The sequence below is a fragment of the Heliangelus exortis genome, chromosome 21 (assembly GCF_036169615.1).
Source record: "Heliangelus exortis chromosome 21, bHelExo1.hap1, whole genome shotgun sequence".
In the NCBI taxonomy this organism is placed as follows: domain Eukaryota; kingdom Metazoa; phylum Chordata; class Aves; order Apodiformes; family Trochilidae; genus Heliangelus; species Heliangelus exortis.
In genome coordinates, this window is record NC_092442.1 from 3,430,230 (window position 1) to 3,452,588 (window position 22,359).

At 44.2% G+C, this 22,359-nt stretch overlaps 1 protein-coding gene across 4 annotated transcripts in view; it reads right to left on the reverse strand.

Moving 5' to 3' along the window:
• The window catches only part of SPNS2 (SPNS lysolipid transporter 2, sphingosine-1-phosphate), a 139,653-nt gene that overhangs the window by 100,995 nt on the left and 16,299 nt on the right, over nucleotides 1–22,359 (reverse strand). For all 4 annotated transcript variants that reach the window (XR_011730042.1, XR_011730043.1, XM_071764819.1 and 1 more), the window contains exon 2: nucleotides 1,130–1,195. Coding sequence is in view for 2 of the 4 variants with exons in the window: in XM_071764819.1 (XP_071620920.1) it covers nucleotides 1,130–1,195 (66 nt within the window). In the remaining 2 variants the exon portion in view is untranslated. The remainder of the gene's footprint in view (nucleotides 1–1,129; nucleotides 1,196–22,359) is intronic.

Sequence of the window (22,359 nt, forward strand, 5' to 3'; positions counted from 1 at the left end):
CCATCCCATCCCCCAGTGTGATGATAAAGAATGAATGATTTGATGCTTTAGTGTTTTCATGGACAAGCTCCTGACAGGCATTTGGTATCTTCTGTGACAGCATGAGGAAAAAAAAAAAATGTTTCTGGCATACTATTTCTAATTCTAGTTGAATTCTCATTTTTTCAGAAATACAGTTGTACCAGTGTGGTTCCCTCAGAGAGATGACAGTGACAAGACAACCACAGATCTCAGAGCCCAACTAATAATGCAGTAGGAAGTTTCCTCACTAGGAAGTTTCCAAACTAGACTGTTTCTTTCCTTAAAATACTGCATTTGCTCTCTGGCTACTCCTTTCAACTCTCAGAGCTGAAGATCTCTACATGAGACTGCTACTCAATGTCACCAAATCCAACCTGTTGACCAAGACACTCCTTTGAACCACCTCAGGACTAAAGGCCAGAAAAGCTGGGGTTGTCCTGGGGTTGCCCAGCTCTGTCTGTAGTTGCCTACAACACTAAAATACCTGCTACATCTAAAGGACATGACAATTGCAATCATTTTTTTCCTTAAATCCACGGAGAGAAAAGTCTGAAGCTATCAGCACCAAAATCATAGGGATATTGTTAATCCATGAGGTACCATGAATGCAGTGATTATTAAGCTTTTCCTGCAGCTTTCATCCTTAGGTTCTTATCTTGATGAGTTTTACATCTCCCTGCCACACTCTACTCCCCAGTACACTGACTGCACACAGTGCACTCAGCAGATTCTCTGCAGAGCACAGGAAGGGCAACACACATCACACTTATTACCAACCTACAGAGAGTTAAGAGAAGTAAGAACAACAGGATCCTGCTGTTGGTTTTCTGATCTAGGGGAAGCAGCAATCTCTTATTTCAATTTAGTTGTAAATAATGTCACTAGGTTTGTTTACTTTTGTCCCATTCTGCACCCAACTCAAACACACCATGATCTCCTGTCCACCAGCAAATCCAAACAAAAAAACCAACCCTCCTCATGTTCACTCATCTTCCTAGCAAGAGTGTATTTCACAGCTAATGTGTCCAAGGGCCATAAGTGAAGAAATCTGAAAGCCTTGTGAAAAGAAAAAGGTTACAAAGCCCAGCAAGAAAACAAACACTCTTACCTGTCTGTAATAAACCAGCCCCACTGTCTTTGACTCCAAAGTGCTGCTGGATGTCTAGTAACACACCTGCAAGGAAAACAGAGAGAAGAAATTCAGTGCTTTCAGCCTTTGAAAAACATACAACTCAAACCTCCCATGCAGTATCACCAGACATTCAAATTCCAGGAGTTTAGAAACAAAACTCCTAACATCCACACATCAGCTTCTTCTCTACAGCCACACACAACAATTCTGGGCTGCTGCAATAACAGCAAAGTTTGGGAGCTAGAACATCATGGAAAGACTTTGGGAATTAAATTCTCATGCCTCTGAAACTGCTCTTTCCTTGCTTCCTCAATAAGATCAGTGGTTTCTTTTTGTTTTCTGCAAGACCTCTTACTTCTGTAATTTTCTAGAAATGCAGGGAAACTCATTCTGTGCCTTAGGTGCTTCAAATGGTTGAACAAGACAGCCAAACTAAATCCAGGACAAGTTTTAACAAATCTCTGTTGGGAGGAGATATGACACAGTGATAGGAGCAATGATGGAAGTTTTCATATTTAATTGGTTTAGGGGGGAGCATCTCACTTCCCAAAAGAAATGTAGAAAATAAATTTCAAATCAGGAAAGGTGGGTAAATGACCAAATGTTTAGCTTTAAAGCAATTACAAGCAGAACCAAACCCAATTTTCTCTGTCTTTTCTTAACTCTTAAATTAACAGCTTTTGTAGTCTTTACATATTCCTCTAGAATTAGCACTGAAGTATCAAAGATAGAAATAGATGTAATGCCAGGTGCAGAGGAACAGATGTGGCTTTGTAACCACCAGGGAAAAGCCACAAGAGCTTTTATGGCTCCTCTTGGGGGCCACACACAACTTGCCATGGTGTGGATGGGGCAGTTGTATCAGACACAGATCCCTAGACCTGAACAAACTACACCCTGACTTCTTGGGTCTGGAACAGAGACAGTTACTCTGAGATCTGGGACCTCCTTTTTTTTTTTTTTTTTAGTCTCCTGTCTTCTTCAAAAGTGAGGATATACAAGTTGTTTTTTTTTAAAACCAAGAAACACCATTCTCCAACTACACTGACCCTCTATAAAAGTTCACCTCCAGCTCAAAATTTGATCCTAAGCTTTGCAGAGTGGTTCTGCTCATCACTGCAGGTCACAAGAATCAACCAGGCCACAGTCTGAACTCATTCACCACAAGTATCTCAGGTTTTGGGACTGTCAGGACCACACTGAATGACAAGCACAAAGAGATAAAAGATCCAGAGATAACTATTCCCAGTAGACATCTGAGACAATGCCAAGAAAACACATAAATTAAAGCTACTAAAGGGGAAAAAAAGATCCAGAGAAGGAAGAGGAAAAAAAAAAAAAGCTCATTTGTCCTATTTCATATTACTTGTACATCACCATTTACCCAGGGCACTATTCAGAGTGGCTTTAGCAACTTCTGCCCAGTAACATTATTTCAACCTCTTAGAACAATCTTCCCTCCATTTCTCTCCACCAAAATATTTAGCCCTGAGGGGGAGAAGGCTTGGGGTGGAGAAGGGTGTAAATCCTACCAACAGGTATCAATACCTGAGAGGAGAGTGGATAAAGAAGACCAGGCTCTTCACACTGGTGCCTGGTGAAAAGAGGCAAAGGGCACAAACTGAAAGCCAAGAAATTCCATTTAAACGTAAGAAAAAAAAGCTTTTTACTGGGAGGGTAACACTGGAACAGATTGTCCAGAGAGACTGTGGATTTCCCATCCCTGGAGATATTCAAAACCCAATAGGACACAGACCTGAGCTTGATTTTTGCAGGAGCCTTGGATGAGATGACCTCCAGAAGTGGCCTCAATTATTCTGTGAATCTGTAATTTTCTCAAGTATTTAGTGCCTGATTTCATCAAATATTTAGTGCATTCTGCTGGCCTATCCTGTGCAGCACTGTTGTCTACTGTAATTCCAAGAAGAACTACCTAGCTCCCTCTTGGATAGCAGATTTACCTCCACTTTCAAGGTGGCCTGGCATTTCTTGGCTGTCCTTCCCTCATTTGCTCCATTAATAACTGAGATTTCATTTTCTAGATGATATCTGATGAACAAAAACAAATTCTGCATTAGCCAAGGAAACCCCCTGGGGCTTCAATGACTTCCCTGCTCCCCCTTGGTGTCTCACCCTTTCTGCAGACTTCTCAGGTGGTGTTTTCATAGTAGAAGCCCCTGGGCAGCTTTCATAGCTTCTAAACTAAGTGATGCACAAGGGGCAAGTTACAGAGTCTCAACTGGGCAAGCAGCAAACAGGCACAACCACAGGCACCAAAGAGACTGATCCAGTGATGGAAAAAGAGAAATGAAGAGCTGCATCCTTGCTTTCCTTAAACTGCCTGAGGAAGCAGATCCTTTGAGCAGCCAGGTTGGAACAGATGATTGCCAGGAAGCTGAACAGGAGCCAGCAGTGTGCCCAGGTGGCCAAGAAGGCCAATGGCATCCTGGGCTGGCTCAGGAACAGCGTGGCCAGCAGGTCCAGGGAAGGGATTCTGCCCCTGTGCTCAGCCCTGGGGAGGCCACAGCTTGAGTCCTGTGTCCAGTTCTGGGCCCCTCAGCTCAGGAAGGAGATTGAGGTGCTGGAGCAGGTCCAGAGAAGAGCAAGGAGGCTGGGAAGGGATCCAGCACAAGTCCTGTGAGGAAGGGCTGAGGGAGCTGGGGGTGTTGAGGCTGGAGAAGAGGAGGCTCAGGGGAGACCTCATCACTCTCTCCAACTCCCTGAAAGGAGGTTGGAGCCAGGGGGGGGTTGGGCTCTTTTCCCAGGCAACTCTCAGCAAGACAAGAGGGCACAAGAGGTCTCAAGTTGTGCCAGGGGAGGTTTAGGTTGGACATTAGAAAGAATTTCTTTACTGAGAGGGTGATCAGGCATTGGAATGGGCTGCCCAGGGAAGGGGTGGATTCTCCATCCCTGGAGATATTTCAAAAGAGCCTGGATGTGGCACTCAGTGCCATGGGCTGGGAACCACGGGGGGAGTGGATCAAGGGTTGGACTTGATGATCTCTGAGGTCCCTTCCAACCCAGCCAATTCTAGGATTCTATGATCTCCACAGGTCCCTCCCAGTCTCAAGTCCTCTGGGATTTTCCTCCACCACCCTGCAAGGTGCCTGCCCTGCCTGCAGCAACACATCCCCAGCCATGCCAGGGCACCAAGCATCACAAGGAGCAGGGATGCAATGGAAAACACAGCCACAACGAGAAGGGGATTTGGGATTTGCATCAGAAACCAGAAGAGCAAGTGGAAAGGATTATAATGGTGACCACACAGCAGAGCAGAGGAGGTCTTCCAGTTCATTGCAAAAAAATTATCCTGTCCAGTGCCAATGGCTTTACAGTTCCATGGGGCTTTTTTCCACAAGAGGTCAGAATGTGTTTTTACAAGCTTGAACAATGGTAGCCACAAATGAAATGGATTTAGGACACTGAAGGGCAGTCAGGTTAAGCCTACAACTTTGTTCTGGTGGTGGAGAGAAAAGGAGGTTCTGTGGATAGGCAATGCAACAGGACAACACAGCCCCACAATTATCAGTCCTGTGTCAGCTTGGAAGAAGGTCTCAGATGATTAAGAGAGATCTGCATGTCTAATTGGCATGAATTTCCTACTCCAAGTCTATTTTATATTCTCTTTGGACTACAAGTGTTTTGAAATGGGATTTAGAGCATTAAATTAGAGGCAGAAACAAGCAGATGATGCAACACATGTATGAAGTGGTAGGAGTTTCTCCCTGCTGTGGGAGCTTTCCTGCTCAGCATGCTCACATGGGAAGACACTCCTCCTCTCTTAAATCTGCTCAGCTCTCTTTCCATCTCACCATGACAATGACTCACCCCAAACTTTAATCAGATTTAGAGATACAATTAAGAAATGACAGACCAAGGGAGAATCCAGGAAAATGATAGAGCTTTTGACTTTCTCTTCTGCTTCTAGACAATGGGAAAACAGAGATGGCTGGAGCCAAGCTCCAGACAATGATCACGTTGCTCGTGGAAATGTGCTCCCAGGTGTCTCCCAACACCTGATGCAATCCAAGATAGGGAAGGCACCCCAGGTGGCTGCCAAGGCACTTTCTTGGATTCAAGTTCATCCCCATGTCCCAGGAGGATCTCAAACCAGCCATGAGCAGCTATCAGGCCCCACCTTTCCTGAGAAAGTCCCTCAGAAGGGCTGTTGGCCCTTTGGGCTATCTCTGTGCTTACATAGAATCCTAGAATTGGCTGGGTTGGAAGGGACCTCAGAGCTCATCAGGTCCAACCCTTGATCCACTCCCCCCGTGGTTCCCAGCCCATGGCACTGAGTGCCACATCCAGGCTCTTTTGAAATAGCTCCAGGGATGGAGAATCCACCCCTTCCCTGGGCAGCCCATTCCAATGCCTGATCACCCTCTCCAGAAAGAAATTCTTTCTAATGTCCAACCTAAACCTCCCCTGGCACAACTTGAGACCTCTTGTGCCCTCTTGTCTTGCTGAGAGTTGCCTGGGAAAAGAGCCCACCCCCCCCCTGGCTCCAACCTCCTTTCAGGGAGTTGGAGAGAGTGATGAGGTCTCCCCTGAGCCTCCTCTTCTCCAGCCTCAACACCCCCAGCTCCCTCAGCCCTTCCTCACAGGACTTGTGCTGGATCCCTTCACCAGCCCAGTTGCTCTTCTCTGGACCTGCTCCAGCACCTCAATCTCCTTCCTGAGCTGAGGGGCCCAGAACTGGACACAGGACTCAAGCTGTGGCCTCCCCAGGGCTGAGCACAGGGGCAGAATCCCTTCCCTGGACCTGCTGGCCACGCTGTTCCTGATACATGGCACACATCCCTGGTCCCACCTATCATTCCTTAAGCACATGGAGCTTAAGCAGACAGCAAACATGATGCCAACCTTCCCAAGCACCTCACCAGCTGAACCAGACACTGGATTCATGCTGATGTAGAGCTTGGGATTCAATGAGATGAAACCCAGGCAGCATTTAGCCAGGAGTGCTGATCAAGATGGGCACAGAGACAGGATTGACTGGGAAACCCAGACAGAGGAATGACAAGTTGCTGCAGCCCTATCTAGGTCACTTTACCAGGTCTCCTGTGTCTAACTACCTGACAAAGGCACTTCCCAGATTTTTGTGGGCACTGGGCATGAAGAAGACTTTTAAGAGCAATCTGAGGGATAAAGATTTGTCTTTGGGTATGAAGTGTTAGATAGGGAGGGAATGTCAAGTAAATGGGGCAGGGGAATGTGGCTGACCTCATCCACCTCCAGTGTCAGAGGGTTTCTAGGCTCTAGTGCAGGATCCAGCACACTCCTGCCTCCCATTCTTTAATGGCCATTTCACAAACAGTGAATTTAAAAGTGCTGATTCTGAGGCTTTTGGAATGCAGGTCCACATTTAAAGGCCTAAGTTATCTCTGCTTTAGGGGAAATGCCTTGAGAAAAGCAAATTTTTCTGGAAGTGTGTGGTTCAGGCTCCAAAGAGGGAGGGAGGTGGTGCTGATGACACAGGAGCAAAGCCACTCGATGCACTTTGCATTACTGACCTGAGTTACTACAAAACAAAATCTGCAAGACTGGAAGGTACAGGGTAAAAAGGTGCTGTGAACAGAAGGTCATCTCAGTACAGATGTTGAGGTAACCATCATTTACAGGCTTGTCCCTAGGAGAACCAGTGTGCAGAGTGCATTGCTTGTCCTTTATATTTAAAAGAAATGTAGGCTCTTCACCTAACCACTGCTGCCTGTAAATATTAATAGAGTCCCCACACTAAGACACAGTGTTCAGAAGCTAAGCCACACTGAAATCCCAATTTCAAAGCAGAAAGACATTAGAGCTTCCCAGGGAGAGCCCTCACCAAAACAAAGCACTATGATTTGATTCCAAGGCAGGTGCAAAGCCCAATGTTTGCCTGTGCACTGAGCACAAAGCTACAAAAACAAAGCCACAGGTTTTCAGCTCACCCTGCTCTGCACCAGAAACCCCAATCCATGTTCTCTACACACTGCCACACATGGGCTATAACAGGACTCCTTCCTTAAAAAGCACATGGGGGCTTTTTAAAGTACATTTTCAAGGGGAGATATTACGGTTCTGGAAAGGCTTCAGCCCAGAACTCTCCAGAGGATGTGAACTGGGCACTGGCCACAATCCTGGGTGCCCCCAGCACCCTCTCTCCTGTCCCATTACAGCCTGGACTTGCACATCTCTTGGGGGAAGCCTCAAAGGAGGTAGAGGAGAACCCAGTTTCACACTCTCCTGGCTCTCAAATGTCTCTGCTGACAGCTCTTTTTCCTTCATTAACTCTTGGGACCTACCTCCCCTCCTTATGAAGGCATTCTCCAGCCCAGGCTATGTTCCCTGGTTTTTCCAGGACCAGCTGCCCCAGGTGGAGGTAACAAAGCAGGGATAGCCAAGCCCTGGCCTCCTAGCCATGAAAGGCACAAGCCACCCTCCTACCACCAGGCTCTTCCTCATGCCTGCAGCCATATTCAACCTGCTTCAAATGATGCATTAAGGAGGCAGAGGAGTGGTGCACACACCTGTCTGTTCAGAGCCTTATGGAATGATTAGGTGGAGAGAAGTTTATTCTGAGGTCTCTGTGATTACATCCTCCCTGCAACCTCAAGGTGTGACTGCAGTTCACACACAGATCCCCGAGCTTCAAACAGGCAGCCTCTGGCTCAGCCACCCACTAGCTCTTCAACACCATCTTCCCTTTGGACCCTACTTAAAAACTCAGCTGCAGCAAACCACCATGGTAGCCCTGCTGAGATTTGTACCTCCTGATAAACTCCCACTGCCACAAGAACTTCCAAGTCTTAAACTATAAGTAGGGTTCACCACCTTCTCTGGGTTGCCAGGAAAGCTTTCCCTGTCCTACATGGGAAAAGCAGCTCTCTAGGATTGCTAGATGGGTGGGGAGATGGGGCTTGGAAGCATTGACAGGAGCTTCCTCAGGACATACACATGGACTTTCTTTCTGCAAAACTCATTTCCACTGCTGCATGACATGACACAACACAGGAGTGAAAGAGGCTTTGGTTTTGAAATAGGGTTGTAGGATTAAAAAGCAAAACAAACCCAGCAACGAGGTAAATCAAAAGGAGGGTTTCCTAAGATCTGCTCACTCTGGCATGCAAGAAACTTGTGACCTAGAAAGCATTAAAAAGAAACTGCCAACACCCACAGAGGCATGTTTGGAAAGGGGTTTCCCTGAGTAATAAAACAGAAGACAGTAAAGAGGGAAATCCAGCACAGCAACTCAAGCCAGGGATCAGAAGGAGCCAGGATCTTGGTGCCCAGTGCTGCAATCACACACAGGCCACAAAACAGCTGCTTTTTTTAACAGTATCTGTTAAAAAAACCAAAACAAACCCAGAGTAGGTGAGTTCAAAGCCTTCACAGACACTGAGAGCCTCCCACTCTCTGCACATGCAGAAAGGGGACAGGGTCCCAGATGACTGTGGCTGAAATGGGTGCAAACCTGGCACACTCCTGGAGCTGGGATACACCCCAGGACTTGCTGCTTGTCCTCAGCACCACCTGCAGTGTGATGGGTGCTGTGCCCTCTGCTAAGCACACTATTGCTTGGGAAACAAAAGAAAAAAAAAAATAAAATAAATCTGTCTGGTTTGTAGTTGACATTCCTATTCTCAACCAAAACCAATATTATCCTTTGAGATTTGTAGCACCTGTCACACCCCCTTTTTCCATTCAATATATTTATCATTATTATAATATCAGTGGGGAAGTGTCTGAGTTATTTGTTCATTCCCAAAGGCTATTGGCTTACCTGCACTGCATGGAACAAGTAATTAAGCATTAGGAAAAAAAAAAAAAAAAAAGGGGGAATGCAATTAACCAAAGGCTTGAAAAAGAAAATATATTAAAAACCAAATTCTTCTCCCTCTCAGGCAGGGGTAGTAATAAATGATGGCTCTTCTACCATAACTCAGACTCCAGTGTAATGTGGTATGCTCAGTCTTAGTACAAAATTGCCTGCAAGAGTGGGAGGAGATAAAAAAAGATTATCAGGTGTGGAATTGATTAGCACAGGTCAGGGTATCTAGGGAAGGCAGCACAGGACAGCCAGTCCTGCTCAGATTTTAAGAAGTAAATAAATAAATTTAAAAAAAATAAAACCAAAACAAATAGGAATTTGAATGCAACCATGGCTGCCAAAAACTGGGTGCCTCACTGGCAAAACCACACCCTAATCAAATCCTTCATCTCCCTAATTACAGTGTAGGCCTGTTCCCAGGACTATGGCTGGGAAGGAAACCCTTGTTGAATGGGGAACATGGGATACTTGGCCAACATGAGCCCAAGAGCTTAAACACATTCCAAAACACAAGTCAAGTTCCATTTATGATCCAATGCAGCAACAACTCTCACCAAGAAAACTGCAAAATGCCAGGGGTCAGATCTGAGACTGCTCACAGTGCCACTTCCCACCCCCACCACACAGCTCCCTATGGATATAAAGAGATCCTTAATTTTCCCCCTGTCTCATCTCCCTGTGAGACTCCTGCCTCATCCTATCTTAATCAGCCTTGCAGTTCCCACAAGCCAAGGAAAAACTTCAATTAGCTGTGACTTGGCTAAAAGGACAGGCTAAGCTGACTTAGCATCTGAACCTGAAAATAAACTTATTCATTGAGACTTGGGAAGATTTCTTTTTGTGGAACTGTAAACCAACCAGAAGCTGTTACAGCTTTAAACAACTTGGGTACTGGGGGTGGCAGCTAAAGTTGATGCAATTCAGCTGAAAGACAGGAAGCATCAACAGCTTTCAGATAGAAGTGCTCAGACCTTCCTCCCATCCCCAGCCATCTCTGGCTCTCTTCTGCTCAAAGCAGAAACTTTCCTTCCTTCCTTCTACTTTTTGACCTGACAAAACCCATGCAACACACTTTGCACTGCAACACCTCTGCCCCAGCACAGTGGGAAACAATTTTTACCAAGGAAAAAGGCCCCTGGTGTGACATGTCAGATCCAGTCAGCAGCCTCAACAGATTCCAGAACCTCAAAAACCAGGAATGTTCTTATTTCATTTATTGAAATCTCAGAAAATTCAAAGATTCTCTCCATTCAGACTCTCTTCATGCACTCTAAAGCAGGAAAAAGTGGGCCACCAAAAGCTCTGGTTGTCTTCTGGCTTTCTAATCATGACAGAAGCCCAACAAGTCCAGCTAATTCATGCAGTGAAACATATCTCAGAGGCTTTGTGTATGAACTAATTAAAATAAATAAAACCAGCACAGATAATGATGAAGCAAATCAAAGTGCATATGAATTCAACCAGTGACTCACCACTCCCTTATTTTCCTTATTGGAAAACTTGGCATATCACCACACCAGAGTGACAATGAGTCAGGAAACTGCCATAAGCCACAAACTGCAAGGAAATTAAAATAAGCATCTACAAAAAGCTCTTTTTGGAGAGATATGGAAGATTTTTGCTGGCTTTGTGTGGATGTGGCTATGGTCTTCACAGCCCTGTTCTCAGGGTTTTCTGGCTGTACAAAACCAACAAAGGAAAGAGTCACTTACAGATTCTTCCAGAGACAATGCAGCAGTGATTGGGCTCTTCCTCTCAGAACCAACTCCACACCTTTCCTTTTACATCACCTTGCTTACATTTTAACTGAATTCACTGGAACTGTGCTGCCATATCCTTCTGAATGCTCCATACCTCCTTAGCCTGATGTTGCTGCTTTGGAACCAGCCAAAGGAGATGCAAATATTTTTACCAGCCTTAAACTGAGAGCTGATGGCAAGGCATGACATGAGGATAACAGTTCTCCACCTAACTCTGTGCAAGCACAACCTCTGAGCTGGTCACGTTGTTGCCTGACTCACTGACACAGCCCATGAGAACTTGGACACTTCACCTTCCCACACAGCTTCCAGATTTCCAGGCCACTTGGGAAGTGGAAGCCCCCCCAAAAAGCCTGTGATAAGAGATCTACCTGCCAGGCACAGGCAGCTGTGTCTCCAGGGCTGTCAGCACATCGTGTGTCACTGGAATAAAATTGGATTCAAAGGGTTAAAGTAAAATAAATAAGTTAATTAATTAGAGAGAACGAAAGGCAGCTTTCAAGGTCTGATGGAGCAAAGCCTCTGTGCCCTCTAACATCATGGACTCCAGGGAGAGAGGATTTTTTTTACCCAATCCCTCTTTTTATAGCCACACACACTTCTGTGAGACAGAAGAATGAGGTATGAGTGAGCAGCTAGGGTAATTAGTGCCTGATGATTTACAGCAGATGACAGCTAATTTCTCCAGTTATGAAGATTTCTATCAAATCTGTAGAAATATGCACTCAGATTGGACACACTTCCAAGTGACTGCATCTCATTTCTCATTTGCATCTTGTTTCTGCTTAGCAATGCCTTGAAGCTATTCTGAAACATCACAAGCTGTCCAGGGCACACTAATATCATATATTTGTATGCAAATCAGAAGGGGCTTTCAATTCCTTTTACCACAAAGAGCATTTTATAAAATGCAGGGGAAATTCCAGACGCAGAGGTCCCCTGTACAAGGGGGACAGCAGAAGAACAGCAGCCAGACAGGGGATGTCAGGCATATTCCAGGCAAGTTTCTGCTGTGCAGAACCATCAGATTCTCAGTCCAAGCACATGGCTGCTGGCATGGTCCTGGGCTAATAAAGGCTTCTGGTAATCAAGGTCATGTCAGCATGGAGCAAAGCTCCAGCACTCGTGCCAAGCTGCATGCTGATTTTAAATAGTGACTCTGCAATGTTAGTTAATGGCCACGAAGCAAATCTCCCTCCTGGATCCAGAGAAGATCATGAAGCTTTCAACACAAAAGCAGGGAAAGCTACAAGTGCCTGTAACATACCCCTCCACAGATGAAAACCTACATAAAACTGTGATGCCAACTTGGTGCCCACTTCTGAGACAACAGGAAATCTGAAAAATACAAAAAAAAACCCAACTCACCAAAGCCCTACTATTTCAAGTAACAGATGAAAAAAAATCTGGCTGCAGATAAAAATACCTACCCTAATGTCAGTAATCCCAAAATGGCTTTTACTGTTAAATATATGCTTTAAGCATCTCTGAGACATTGCTGAACTCTGCAAATAGGTTCATGAGGTTTATAAAGGAAGGAGGACAAAGCTACTCCAAGTCCACTGCTCCCTTTCATCCACCTGTTTTCTTTGCTTTCTCTAGAGCACCATAACCAGGAGCTTCTGGGTCTCCTCCCCCACCTCCTGATCTGAATCAGTAAGATCAATAATTATTGATCTGAATCAATAAGACAATCCATAGAGCAGCTTCTCATACTCAATGCATGTTCCCTTCCTCTTGCATTCACTTGGGGAACTCCAAGCACATTGATCTACACAAGAACCCTGCCACATAATGAGTTAATAAATAAAGCATGATGTAAGTAAACCAAAGGTCCTGTTTAGAGGAGTTTTTTTCCTTATCTTCACATGACCTAAGGGAGGTATTTTTTTGGCAGATGAGACTTGCTGGGCTATTGCTCCACACTGCCAACACAGGCTCCTGCAACCCTCTTGTGTTTTCCTCCATAGCTGTGTAAAGCTGCCACCTCAAGTCTTCTCCTCACAGGAATTTTGAAGCCTGGATGGGCATGGAAATGTCCTTCTGCCACTGCCCAGCCCACTGCCTGCAAATACCTGCCCTGAGCACAGAGCAAGGGGCCTCTCTTGCACCTCCCACCTCTCATTCTGGTCCTGGGGGAGCTAGGAAATGATCCATCAATCTGTGGTGGTTATTGCAAGTTAGTGATGGTGGCTAGCTGAGCAGGTAAGTGGCTTTGTACAGTTAATTAATAAGGCACACAGGTATTCCAAGATCATCTGTGCAGGGAATGAGAGCTTGGGAAGGAACCTGGGCCTTACCCACAGCACTGTTAGAGAGAAAAAACCAAAATCAGCTTTGGAGTTATCACTGGAGGTATTTAAATCTATCAACCCAGCTTCTAAAATGTCACTTATTAAATAAGATACTGTGTTCTACAATAGCTCCGTGGCTGATATAGCAGAAAATCTGTGTATAAAACCTTCCAGGGTTTTTCCTAAGGAAGAAGAGAGTGCACTAACACTCAGGGCTTCTCTGTCACTGGTGTGGCCACGTAACAAGAGGATCCCAGGAAAACCTCAGAGCACAACCAGGGCTTGCCCTGGGATAAAGTGTTCTATTCTGGAGCAATTTCTGGAGCTTAAACACCTTCCCCAGCAACATTTGGGATTTTGCCTGCCTGCATTTCCACAGGACCTCAATGGGAAGGGCTGCTACAGTGATGCATGCTCCTCATGTCACACCCACGTTCCCAAAACCCAAATTCAGCCCTGGCTCAAGCCAAGGATGGCTCTGTTGCCAACCCTGACACTACCTCACTATTTAACCCTGGGTAAGTTATTTGATCCTGCAGAATTTCAGACTCTGCATTAGCCTAATGAGGATAATAACAATAATCATGTGTGTCACAGATACAGTAGGGCTTGGTTATTATGGTCTTGTGAAGTGCTCAGAAGAGCTCCAGATGAAAGGAGAATTAGGAGAAGGAAGATTAATTAAAAGACATGTGCACCCCAAATAAAAATAAAAAAAACCCAAAACAGACAGGAACCATTTTTGTTGTTGTTATTAGGAGAGAGTCTCTCTGATTTAGGGCAGCTTTTATTTCTGTGTTGGTAAAGCAGACCCATTTCAACCACTTTCCACGTTCAAACTTTATTTGTAGATTGTGGGAAGGTGATACAGGCTGCTGAGCCTCTGATATTGCAAACATAAAAGCCTTTGATCAAAGGTCTATCTCAAAGGAACTGGTACCTGGGATAGGACAAAGCTGACAGGCCAGCTCTGCTTTAACTGGTGAAAGGCAAAAAAACCCAAGGAACTGAACATTTCCTGTGAAGGAAGGACTAGGATTGAAGAAAATGCAATATTTCCTGCAGGGAAACACCTCAGTAGTGAGAAATGTTACAGTGAAGTTGTGTTAAATACCAGTCATGCAAACAGAAACATCTACTCTACATTGCTTCTTATCTAGGAAGTATCCAGTGAATCCCAGTGTCAGGATAAGAAGGCACCTCAAGGATCACCTGGTCCAACCCTTCTAATATTATTGTTCATGTGAGATGGCCCAGCACCCCAGTGAGCTGAAACTTAACATTTTCCCAAGTGGGGGAATCCACCACTTCCCCTGGGAGACCATTCCAGTGTCCTCAGAGTGAAAAATTTTCCCTTTGTGTTCAATTGAAATCCCACCAGGATGGGGATGGAACCTGTGCCCAGTGCCCCTTGTCTTGTCCATGGAACTCTTTATAAAAAACAGGGAGTCTCCAGCTTCTTTGTAGCCCCCCTTTAAGTAGTGGAACACTGAATAAGTGCTTATCACTTAAGTCAGTATCATTGCCTGTTTGAAACAGGGGCAAAGGGACACAGAGAGAGAGAACTCAGGTGTAATTGAGCAGCACAGTCCAGAGACTCAAGATTTTTTCCCCAAGTCTCATCCAGGAGAGATGAACCCAAGTGCTTCCTGCAGCATGCTGGAGTGTTGGATGCCATGTCCCAGTTCAACATCACCCTGTGACACAGACAGTTCTAACTTTATTCTCTGAATTTCAAAGTGATACCAAATTCTATGGACTACCCCCAGGGCATTCAGTAATGAATTTCTTAAAAAATAGATGAGTACAGGAACCTGAGGGGAAAAAAAAATAAAATTATAATTGTAACTTCTTTCCAGGACAGAGAAAAACCTTCCCTTCACCTTGATTGGAAAGTTTTCTAGTTTTAAAAAAAGTAGGGTGCTACTGAACTCATTTCTCAAGAGTCATATTTTTTAAAAATTGCTGTCAGCAAGTCACCTACACTTTAATTTGTTATAATAAAGGACATAGCCTCCACTTTTTTCAGGAGTCACTGCAATACAGGCAGCTAAAGGAGGAGTCTGGGTTTCCCCCTTTACTATAAACAGTAAAAGGCTCTCATTTGCTAAGCCTCTGCTCATGAAATGTGCATTAATTCCTTAATGACAGGTGCACCTCACAGTCAGGACAACTAATGACAAGATCAAGAGTTAACCACTGCTCATGGCTCACAGATGCCCACACCTTTTTTTACATAAAAAAAAAAAAAAAAGTCTTGGCAAGGTCCCATGTGCCAGTTCACAGCAAGTTATTAACAAAAAGCTATTTCCTAAAAGCAGAACTGATGATCCCTGTTTTCCTAAGATGCTCTGAGACAGCATTCTCCAAACTTTTTCAGAGGTGGCAAAAGTTCAAAATCTTTTGCTTTAGTGGTTTCTTTCCCATTTAATGCCCTGCTCGTGTTCATTTCCCAGGCTCCAGATTCCTATGAAACCTCTGTTGTATCTTTGAGAATTTTTCCTTCTTCTGAGCATGGCAGAAACTGGTCAGTGGATTAAAACAGTAAAGGGAATAAAGAATAACCTAGAGAGAGACTGCCTTACAACATACCCTCTGTTGAAAAGAGCTTGCTTCCTTCACAATTCACATTTTCATTTACTGAGATTGGCAAAATTCCTTATTTTGGTCATTCTGGCCACATTTTATTCCAGAGTGACTCCTGTTTCAGAACATCCTTAGAGTTCTGACACCAACCATAGGGGCTTTTCCTTTCTATACAGAAGCAAATCAGCAGCATCCCTCCACTGTCCCTATAAGCTTTGAAATGTGTGCATTACAATATTTTAGATGCAATTCTAACCCTCAATTCTGGTAATCAATGTTGTCAGTCCTTGGGGAAGACAAAAACATTACACAACTCTGGTGAAAAACAGACCTAGCACAACTCCTTGCAATGATATTTAATAACCTGAAGTTTCCGAGCTGGCCAATAAAACATGATTTGGGGGATAAGCAGTCCCTCTCACTCCCATTTCTTATCTTAGGATGGTTTTATGTGTGAAGTGAAAAACTGTTACATCTTCAGAGATAAGATCAGACACAGGTGCCTCACATAAGGGACTAGCACTGAAATAAAGTAAACAGTATTTATCCTTCCTCCCTACCCACACTCCTTTTGCACAGTAATACATAAAAAAACTGAAGAGATGGGTCAGGAAGAAAATGCTTCAGTGCTGAACTTGTACAGAACATAAAAAAAGTGAAGCTCCCTTTGAAGAAAGGGCCTGTGGGGCCCTGTGAACATGTTTTCTCACTGAAAAGAGAAAAACTTAAAAATAAAAGACAACCCAGTCCTCAATCTGAACAGTAACCCATGATCTTTGTCCTACACTTCAGTCACTGGTATTAGAGGCACTTCTTTTAGGGCACATGTCAATCCTTTTGATCATTTGCTCTTGGTTTAGATGCTGAGCAGAAAATAAAGGATCTTAGCTCTACATCCAATAGAACACTGCATAACAAACAGGGGATGAAACAAAACAAAAAAAAAAAAAAAAAAAAAAAAAAAGCACTGCCAGTCTGATGCAAAAGGGAAATAAAGCCTCAGTGCTGCCTGATTACTGAAATTAGCTGTACAAAAGTATTGGGAAGTGCCTGTGTGGTCAGGAAATTTAAAGCAAATGTGGATTCAGGAAGTAGTGCAACCTCTGAGCACCAAAATCACTGCTGTTCAATAAAGTGATTCTCAGGTAAACAAAATCTCCCCATCAAGCATTCTGCTGTAGGGGGGCACACACTGCACGTGGAGGGGAGGCTTCAGCTCCTGCCCAAGCATTCCATGCCCCAAAAGCTTTTTTATTCTTTCTGCTCGTGACACTTGGCTGGAATGATGCTTGCCTGGGAGCATCCCTGTGGGCTGCAAGGGGTTTGCTGGGACATTGCTTTGGCCACAACAACCCCATGGGGAGCTCCAGGCTGGGGACAGAGTGCTTGGAGAGCAGCCAGACAGAGAGGGACCTGGGAGTTTGGATTGCCAGGAAGCTGAAGAGGAGCCAGCAGTGTGCCCAGGTGGCCAAGAAGGCCAATGGCATCCTGGGCTGGCTCAGGAACAGCGTGGCCAGCAGGTCCAGGGAAGGGATTCTGCCCCTGTGCTCAGCCCTGGGGAGGCCACAACTTGAGTCCTGTGTCCAGTTCTGGGCCCCTCAGCTCAGGAAGGAAATTGAGGTGCTGGAGCAGGTCCAGAGAAGAGCAAGGAGGCTGGGAAGGGATCCAGCACAAGTCCTGTGAGGAAGGGCTGAGGGAGCTGGGGGTGTTGAGGCTGGAGAAGAGGAGGCTCAGGGGAGACCTCATCACTCTCTCCAACTCCCTGAAAGGAGGTTGGAGCCAGGGGGGGGTTGGGCTCTTTTCCCAGGCAACTCTCAGCAAGACAAGAGGGCACAAGAGGTCTCAAGTTGTGCCAGGGGAGGTTTAGGTTGGACATGAGAAAGAATTTCTTTAGGGAGAGGGTGATCAGCCATTGGAATGGGCTGCCCAGGGAAGGGGTGGATTCTCCATCCCTGGAGATATTTCCAAAGAGCCTGGATGTGGCACTCAGTGCCATGGGCTGGGAACCACGGGGGGAGTGGAGCAAGGGTTGGACTTGATGAGCTCTGAGGTCCCTTCCAACCCAGCCAGTTCTATTCTATGATTGGGTCAGCACCTGCTGACCCTGCTTATTGCCAGTGCTGAACCCAAAGAAGTTTGGTCTGGCTGGAAGTACAGAACACAGCACAGCTTGGATATGTCACCAGTGAACATGTTTTAGCATATATGGATGGGAGATAAATGCACAAGGAGCTGACAAGATTGATGGGTGAGCTACTAGAGCACAAATAACTTTATTTTCAAACAGCTAAGATAGCAAGGATGCTTTCAAGTGAGTCCAACAGGCAGACATGAGTGCCAGGCAAAGAGCAGGAGATAGATCTGTGCAGGTCTGAACAGGCACCCCAGGTGTTCCCAGGAGACAGGCACTTTACCAAGGGAGCTGCAGCATTCCTTCCCAGCCTCACTGGAAGGGTTTTCAGATGGGATCCCAGCAGTCTTTCACTCTAAACTATTCCCAACAAGGTACTGAGGATGATGGAAATGAAAGCAAGAGAAAATTAATCTTTTCATTAATGTAGAAAGGTGCAATTCATGACTCACAGCAAGTCTGTATAAATAAATGGCATTGTTTAAATCCTACTTGTAATTATACTTGAAGCCAGAGACTTCCAAAGCTGCACTCAGAATATGGCATCCAATTGTCTGATTTATTGTTATTTTAAGCAGGTTCTTTATGCACAAATTCCCTGGGTAGATTATATCAGCTTAAGTGTTTTGCTAGAGTTAATTTTCATGTGATCATGACAGCAGCAATGAGAGGAAGGAAATCAAACAAAAATGAATTCCATCTATGTTAGACAATTTCTTCCTCTCCCTGTGGCTGGCAGAGAAGGATAAGTGGAGAACTGCAAAGCTGTGCATTTGCTGTGCTCTGCCTGGTCTGACACTGAAGAGAAACTGAAACTGAGGAAGGACCAAATCCAAGTGGTTTGGGAAAGGAAAGAAACCAGTAGGATTTCTTTACCTGCCATGGATTTCTCAGAAATATGGAAAACTGCTCTTTGTGCTCCTCCTGCTCACTACAGTAACAACCTGGACATTACAATGGAAAAGGAACAAAAACTCCTAAGTAGATGACCTTGAAAGTCTTGTTCATCCTTCTTCATCAGCCTCCTGCAGTCCCCAACCACAGACTTAAAGTTCATAAGCATCAAAAAGATATAGAAAACTAGAAGCTGCTCAGGAGGAAATAATTTGTACTAATGTATATATAAATCTGGAACATCAATCTGCTCAGGTAATGAGCCTTATTAACACCTCATTTGAAATACCCCAGGCATGCTTAGAAGGCACCTGCTGATCCCCAAGGAAACTGATGGAGTTTTAAGGAAGTGTCATATAGCTGGTTGCTCTTGAAAAGCTGGACAGAGAAAAAAAAAAAAAAAAAAAAAAAAAGGCTGGAGAAGTGCTTATCAGAGATCTACTGCTTTTTAATACCTCTCTATCACAGCTGCTGAAGTGTGGTATGAAATCTAAAACAACCAACACATCCAACATTAGCAGCCTCCTAATATGTACCACTGCTAACCAGCCAGAAGGTTTATTGTCACCCATTTATTCATGACAGAAGTTGAGCTGGAGTCACCATCTTTCCTTTTCTTGAGGCACTGTTTTAACCAAACAGAGGTTTATACATGGAAATATAATCAAATCTTACAATACCGTGTTTACAAGGACTGCTAAGATAATATATTTTCTATTAATTATATATATATAATATAAAAATTAAAAAATGTTAAAAAAAATTAATTTTTTTGGAAAAAAATTGTTCCCTAAATCAGTTTAATTTTTTTTTTACTGCTGCAAGAATATCTGGACTTCTCTTCCCTCAATTAAGAAACTTGCCTTTCACATCAACTCAAATTCATGTGCAATGGATTTTTTTTTGGTTTTGTCTCCTGCCCATTTTTCTCTCACTTTGTGATGAAACTAACTCTATGCACACAAAAAACTGAACCTAAATAGAGGTTCCTAAAAGGAACTTTTTTTCTGCTCTGTTAAGAAACAAAATTAGCAGTTGATTGCTAGATTACTTTAAGCTATCATTACTTTAAAATAAACCCTATCTGATCTTGAACTGACTTTGACTTCCTTAGCTGCCTTCCTACCAAGTATCTGCTACAGGTAAGACAATACAACTGGATCTCTGGCACAGAGAAATCTCTTGCAATTAGTTTCAGATGACTTGGAATTCCAGAGAACACTGCTAATTTATCTCCTTGTAGTTTTGGCCACAAACTGCTGTTCCCTATTTTCTGATGCTCTAAGGGTTCAGACATACAGACTGCAGACACCTAAGGACAATAGGCAGTGTTAGATGTCAGAAATGACAAAAAGCCATTTGTCAAATGCAGACCTACTCCATCCTCCTCCTACCTTCTCTTTTTGCATTAATTTCATAGTTTCATGTTTTTATTAGTGTCACTTCTGGGGGGGGGGGAGATGAAAGAAAAGATTCACAACACCCTGGGATGCTGCAAAAAGAAAAAACTGCATAAAACATCTCTAGATGTCAAGATTCTGCTGTGTGCTGGAGGTATAATTCATCTCCAGTCATCTAAACTGTGCTATAGAGAAGTGAAGATAAAATGCAGAAATTGCTTCCAAAACAAAAACAGAAAAGTGTTTTCCTGGAGCCATCATTGGGTTTGCTTGTCAGATCAGATGCTGCCTCTATTTTTTTTTTTTTTTTTGTGTGTGTGTGTGCTCCATTCAAACACAAAAAAGCAATTCTTGAAGAAAATTGCTGGTTCTGATACTTGCACCCTTCACATTTGCAGCTGGAGTGAGGTTTGTGCCATGGTGGAGAAAGAGCATCAACAAAACCTCATGGCAGTCAAGCTGCAAGAAGTATTTAACCAAATATGCACAAGATTTCTTGGTTCCCTACTACATACTCTCTAGTAAACTTGATGCTGATATCATGTTAAGTACTTATTGTTCCAGCAAGCCTGTGGGAAATGGCCCATTTCAGGGTACTGATTATGATCTTGGAAGTAGGACTGAAGGAAGGAGGTTAAATAAAGGGAGATGGAGTTATGAGAAGCTCTCTCCCCTCTTCAGCAAGGAAAGCAGAAGCTCCACTGCAGGCAAATCTTGGAGTCACCAGCAGTCCAGCGCAGAGCTACTGAGATGATTAAGGGAGTGGAACATCTCCCTTATGAGGAAAGGCTGAGGGAGCTGGGTCTCTTTAGTTTGGAGAAAAGGAGACTGAGGGGTGACCTCATCAATGTTTTCAAATATGTAAGGGGTGAGTGTCAGGGAGATGGAGTTAGGCTTTTCTCAGTGGTGACCAGTGATAGGACAAGGGGTAATGGGTGTAAATTGGAGCATAGGAGGTTCAAGTTGAATATCAGAAAAAAATTTTTTACTGTAAGGGTGACAGAGCCCTGGAACAGGCTGCCCAGGGGGGTTGTGGAGTCTCCTTCACTGGAGACATTCAAAACCCACCTGGACACGTTCCTAGGGGATGTACTCTAGGGGGCCCTGCTCTGGCAGGGGGGGTTGGACTAGATGATCTTTCCAGGTCCCTTCCAACCCCTAGGATTCTATGATTCTATGATCTCCTTTTAGCTTCCCCTCTGACAATAGCATACATGAAGCCTTGTGCTCCAGCTTTTTTAAAAACACAGAAACAGTCCTAACTTTTTAAGTAGGATTTAAGAACTGCCATCTCCTGTTTCTTTACCATTGCAATATTTGGCACTGTCCTTAAAACAGCTATTACTGCAGTTATTGAGTTCTTTAAAAGTAAACTCTTCAAAACCACACAGTTATGCACAAAATCCCCAAAACAGAAAAAAACCCAGCGGGCTCCAAACCCAGAATACAACAGTCACACCCAAAAAAAGTACTTATTTCTAAGTTTCAAGGTAAACTTGAAAGGTCTGCTCATTACTGTGGCCATAACTTTGGCAATTAGTATCTCCAAGGCATAATACTCCACCAGACATCATCACCCTCCATTTATTTTTTACAATCAGTCATGATATTTTGAATACAAAAAGCTTGCTCAGATGTAATACAAAGGCCAAGGCTCAATAGAGGGACAGGTGAAAGGAGAATATGCAAGAAAACAAGATATTTCTGTCCCTCTGGCAGGTATCCTGACCAGCTCAGCACCCTCTTTTTCATGCACCCTCTTTTTCATGTAGCTGCTTTGAAACAAACCCTGCTTCTTTAAAGCTAGAAGTAAATCAAATCCTCTGCTAACTACTACTGTGACTGTCTGGCCTGTTAAAAGCCAAACAATTTATCTGGAGTTCTACCCCCACAAAAATGTAAATGCTGATATCTAACCAGCACACTGTGATAACTTGGTGACCTCATACCTGCCTTACTTGCCCACTTGCTGCTGCTCCCTAAGCCACTTGCCCAAACAACCCCTTGTGTGGCCATGGCCACAGCAAAAGCAGCTGGAAGGGAAAGGGCAATCTGCTTTTCTGCTTTACTTTCTCCTCCCTGAAGAAAACAGCAGCATTAGAAGCCAAAATCAACAATGTCACTGCCTGCCAATATTCAAGTAAGCCTTCAGAAATGACCAATTCCATGGTAGTGCAGCAGAAGCCATGTCCTAATGCTCACCTCCATTGCTCCAGATGGATCCAGAGTGGCTCCTGAAATCCTTCCAATTGCATCAATTTCCTTGCCGAGTCTAACTGATAAAGCTCCAAATTAGACAATCAATTTCTGTCAGTGTCCAGGTACTTAAAT